This window comes from Babylonia areolata, chromosome 26 (genome assembly GCF_041734735.1).
Source record: "Babylonia areolata isolate BAREFJ2019XMU chromosome 26, ASM4173473v1, whole genome shotgun sequence".
NCBI lineage: Eukaryota > Metazoa > Mollusca > Gastropoda > Neogastropoda > Buccinidae > Babylonia > Babylonia areolata.
The window spans coordinates 37,277,972-37,282,971 of record NC_134901.1 but is presented as its reverse complement, the minus strand read 5'-3'; the positions used below and the strand labels follow the sequence as shown (position 1 = coordinate 37,282,971).

The following is a 5,000-nucleotide window of genomic DNA, read 5'->3' as shown; positions in this document are numbered from 1 at the left end:
TTCTTTTTCTTTTTCTGCTTCTTCTTCTTTTCCTCTTCGGGCGTGTACATATACACACATACACACGCGCACGCACACACACACACACACACACACACTCTCTCTCTCTCTCTCTCTCTCTCTCTCTCTCTGTTCACTTGTTCTGTCGTTGTGATGATTTAAGACAGAAACATTTTTACAAAAAGAAAATGTGGAGAAACTTCAAGTATATCCCACAGAGTGTTTTTTTTTGTGTGTGTGTGATTTGAAAACATTCAAACAGCTTAGCAAAATGTATTTACCATAGCTTGGGACTGCTAAGGGAGACTCCGGGAAACTGATCTCACATACTAAGGTTTCCTCGCGAAAACCAGTTCCTAGCATGCATGAACGCCATTCGATTTATGTTGCCACTGTTTTCATTGATTCGTTGATGGAACTGTATGTGAATCGATTGTGAAGATAGTTAAATTGACAAACGGTACTTGAATTCTCTCTCTCTCTCACTCTGTCTCTATCTGTCTGTCTGTCTGTCTGTGTCTGTCTCTCTCTGACTACCAAATCGGGTCGATGGCCTCGAGTTAATTTAAATATGAACCTATGCAGTAGACCACGAAGAGTGTGCGTATACATACCGATAGATATTGTTTTGTATTCCTTAAGAAGTGCAGAAGAATGTTGTGAAAAGCGTGAATGTGTAGGAAGGGGGGGGGGTGGAGGGGGAGGAAGCGTGTTTTCCACTTGGTGATATGAGCATGTTGCTTAAGTCATTAAACCATTTTGAGTTTTGAGTCTTATGTTCACTTGCTGAAGAATGGCTCTGTTTACAGTATTCGTAAACTCTGCGTTTATTTAATGCCCTGAAGGTGCGACAGGAATTCTTTGACAGCAGTGAAGAAGTTTAGAATCGGTTTACAACGCGCAAGAAGCACTTTTGTTCTGCAGGTTTTAAGTTAGTGTGTAGTGAACATTTTGTTGTCGCTGCGTGATCACCATGTTGTGTACTTTTGACCTCTTTCTAGGGCCCGAAGGCCATTTGCTGGCTGGCTGCTGGAGATGAAAGTGTTCGTTCTTGTTCTCTCTCTCTCTCTCTCTCTGTCTCTCTCTGTCTCTCTGTCTCTGTCTCTCTCTCTCTCTCTCTCTCTCTCTCTCTGTCTGTCTCTCCCCTGTTATTGCTATGTGTTTTTTTTTTTTAATTAGACTTACTGTTTTATATTCACATTAGTATAGTTGGTTGGTTTTTTTAACATGCACAGTGTATGCTTATGTGTGTGTAAGTGTGCGTGTGCGAGAGAGAGCGCGAGAGAGCGTGTGTCTGTGTATGTGTGTGTTCTGTTTTTCTTTTCTTTTTTTCTTTTTTTCGTTTTTTTTCTTTTTTGTTTTGTTTTGTTTTTGTTTGTTTGGGTTTTTTTTATGTCGAATATTAATACCATGCTTGTGCCTCTGTGTGTGTGTGTGTGTGTGTGTGTGTGTGTGTGTGTGTGTGTGTTACTTTACCGTGCTTATGCCTGTATGTAGTATAGTATTCGCATTCTATGACATTAAGTAGCATTGTGTAGTGCATGCAGTGACATATATATTGTAGTTTTGTGTAGTGTAGACCCTGTTTCAGGGCGGGGACTGGATGAGAAAAAAAAAAAAGCGCGCCAGTGCTTATCTATTATCCTCTATAATAAAGAATTTTTCTTATCTTGTCTTGTCTCTCTCTGTCTCTCGCTCGCTCGCTCTCTCTCTCTCTCTCTCTCTGTCTCTCTCTCTCTCTCTCTCTCTCTCTCTCTCTCTCTCTCTCGCTTTCTCTCTGTTTCTCTGTGTCTGTGTGCGCGCACACGTGTTTGGATGCATGTGCTTGTGAGTCACCCAGCAATATGTTGCCCGTCTGCTCCTCGACAACCCCCGCCCCCCGCCCCACCTCCAACCCCTACCCTACACATATACGTTGCTGTTTTGATGTTTAAATGGCCTTTTATCATAATCTGACGATTATCTTTTCAAGCTGTGGAAAGTGTTCTTGATATGAAACCGATGGCTGTGAAATGGTGTCGGTGTGGTGGTCGATAATGTAGCATTTCGCTTTTTTACTCAGCAGTGCAGCCACGAGATAGCCATCTGTATGGTAAAGGAGATAGCCATCTGCATGGTAAAGGAGATGGCCATCTGCATGGTAAAGGCGTAGTGGTCATGGACAAGGTGTGACGCTATTATCACTCGTGATGTTTTACGAATTCTGTCTGCCTACCTGCCTGCCTCTCTCTCTCTCAATTAAAACGGTCTGTTCAACCGGTCACGAGTCACGGAAGCACCAATAAATACCACCTTCCAGTTTGTCCGGATTTCCGGAGTTTCTCCGGGTCGGCACACCTTTTATAACGCCGGACGTGCTATTTCCGTCGGCACCAGATTGCTACAACCTTTAACGCAAACACCTCCAGTTTCCAGGAAACCTTTTTTTTTTTTTTTGTCACAGGTTGACTAATTAATGTCGGGAAGGCGCAGAGTTTATCGATCTCTTGTTCGTCGAACTCTTTGGGGTTCACCGATCTCTTGAGTTCATCGATCTGTCCGGGGTTCACCGATCTCTTGGAGTTCATTGATCTCTTGGGGTTCATCAATCTCTTGAAGTTCATCGATCTCTCGATCGAAGTTCATCATTTTCTTGGGGTTCATCGTTCTCTTGGGGTTCATCGATCTCTTGAAGTTCATCGATCTCTTAGAGTTCGTCGATCTCTTGGGGTTCATTGATCTTTTGGGATTCATTGATCTTTTGAAGTTCATCGATCTCTTAGGGTTCATCGATCTCTTGAGGTTCATCGATCTCTTAGAGTTCGTCGATCTCTTGGGGTACTTTGATCTCTATGGGTTCATCTATCTCTTGGAGTTCATCGATCTCTTGGGGTTCATCGATTTCTTATGGTTCATCGATCTTTTGAAGTTCATCGATCTCTTAGGGTTCACTGATCTCTTGGACTTCGTCAGTCTCTTGGGGTACTTTGATCTCTATGTGTTCATCAGTCTTCTGGAGTTCATCGATCTCTTATCGATGTCCTGAAGTTCATCGACCTCATATCGATATATTGGAGTTCGTCAATCTCTTGAGTTCAACGATCTTTTGGCTGGTGCCCTTTAGGTCACGTTGTTCAGGGCTGAGGTCTTGAGATAAAAACGAGTATCGTCCCATAGCGCTCATGAGCAGCGCTGGTCCACACTCTGAATATCCCGTCATGCCGGCCATTGTGTTCAAGGTCAGGTTCCACACAATGCTGGCCGATTTTCTAGGTCAAGTGAGTCGTGAGAAAAACAAGAGGCTGTGGTAGTTCGACGTTTGCTCATCGTCATTGAGGAGGGAGGGGAAAGGGGTTTAGGAAAGTTAGGAATTATGATGTTTGTCAATGTTTCTGTTTTTTGTAAATGGAAGTGTACGTACTCCGCATGCACCAGGAGTGTGGAAGACACTGTAAGGGAGAGAACCAGTGTCAAGAGCAGAGAATACTGGCTGAATGGTTTCAAAAATGAGGTGGTTGTAGTTGGTAGGACACCAGTCAATGATTTGCTCGTAATTTCCTACCTTTTTTTTTTTTTTAAATATACAAGTGGGTTGGAAGAAGAAACCCTATTACATTCAGACTAGACGTCATCATCAGCCTTCAGTCTCAAACATTCACATTCAAGTAAAGGGTTGGGGGCCCGAGGGGGTGCGGGGGACGGGGGTGGTGGTGGATAAAAGGTGAAAACCCAGCACGTTTAATTATGGTTTATGATGCATGTTCGTTACGGTGGAAGACAAAACCGTAAAAGCCTAGCAACACATGCGTATAAGCTTGTGTGTATTGTGGATACACAGTAAGAGGATGAATGTTTTATTTCTTTGGTTGGTGATGTGGACACATCGTATGAATTGTACTGATAGGTAGTTACCGATGACATACTGTGTGCAGTGGACTGATTGCTAGGTATTGTGGCCACATTGCATGCAGTAGACTTATTGCTAGGTAATGTGGACACATTGCATGCAATTGACTAATTGCTAGATAATGTGGACAAATCGCATGCGATGGACTGATTGCTAGGTATTGTGGACACATTGCATGCAGTGGACTAATTGCTAGGTATTGTGGACACATTGCATGCAGTAGACTTATTGCTAGGTAATGTGGACACATTGCATGCAATGGACTAATTGCTAGATAATGTGGACAAATTGCATGCGATGGACTGATTGCTAGGTATTGTGGACACATTGCATGCAATGGACTAATTGCTAGGTATTGTGGACACATTGCATGCGATGGACTGATTGCTAGGTATTGTGGACACATTGCATGCAATGGACTGATTACTAGGTATTGTGGACACATTGCATGCAATGGACTGATTACTAGGTATTGTGGACACATTGCATGCGATGGACTGATTGCTAGGTATTGTGGACACATTGCATGCAATGGACTGATTACTAGGTATTGTGGACACATTGCATGCAATTGACCGATTGCTAGGTATTGTGGACACATTGCATGCAATGGACTTATTGCCAGGTAATGTGGACACATCGCATGCAGTAGACTTATTGCCAGATAATGTGGACACATTGCATGCAATGGGCATCGTTGTTTTCAGTGACACTCGGTACCAAGATGGCGGACAAGGCAGAGCTGATCAGTGAAATGAAGCAGCGCATCGCTCACTTACCTCCCTTGCCCGACGAGCCAGAGTTCACCACTTCGGAGGAAACGTGAGTTGGCCTCTGTTCGTTCGTTCGTTCGTTTGTTTGTTAGTTCGTTCGTTCATGATTTCTGTCAGTTTAGTCAGACAGGCAGTCTTTTTCTTCATTTTTTTTTTTTTTTTTTTTTTTATCTTCCTGCTTTCTAATAATTTAAATCCTGTACTTTGACACCTCTTCTTTAATCTGATACGAGGAATAAGATCAGCTGTAAGTCTAATATCTCAGTTTTAGCGACGCGCCATAATTTTGCTGGACGTGTAAATCGTAAACGTCTTGGAATGTCATAATTCGGGTCGAACAG

General features: G+C 43.0%; 1 protein-coding gene across 1 annotated transcript in view; it reads left to right on the top strand.

Annotated features, from left to right (window-relative positions):
- Positions 1-5,000, top strand: part of LOC143300353 (uncharacterized) — a 30,543-nt gene that overhangs the window by 12,325 nt on the left and 13,218 nt on the right. The window contains exon 2 of the mRNA XM_076613962.1: positions 4,594-4,708. Within this exon, the coding sequence (XP_076470077.1) occupies positions 4,611-4,708 (98 nt within the window). The 5' untranslated portion in view covers positions 4,594-4,610. The remainder of the gene's footprint in view (positions 1-4,593; positions 4,709-5,000) is intronic.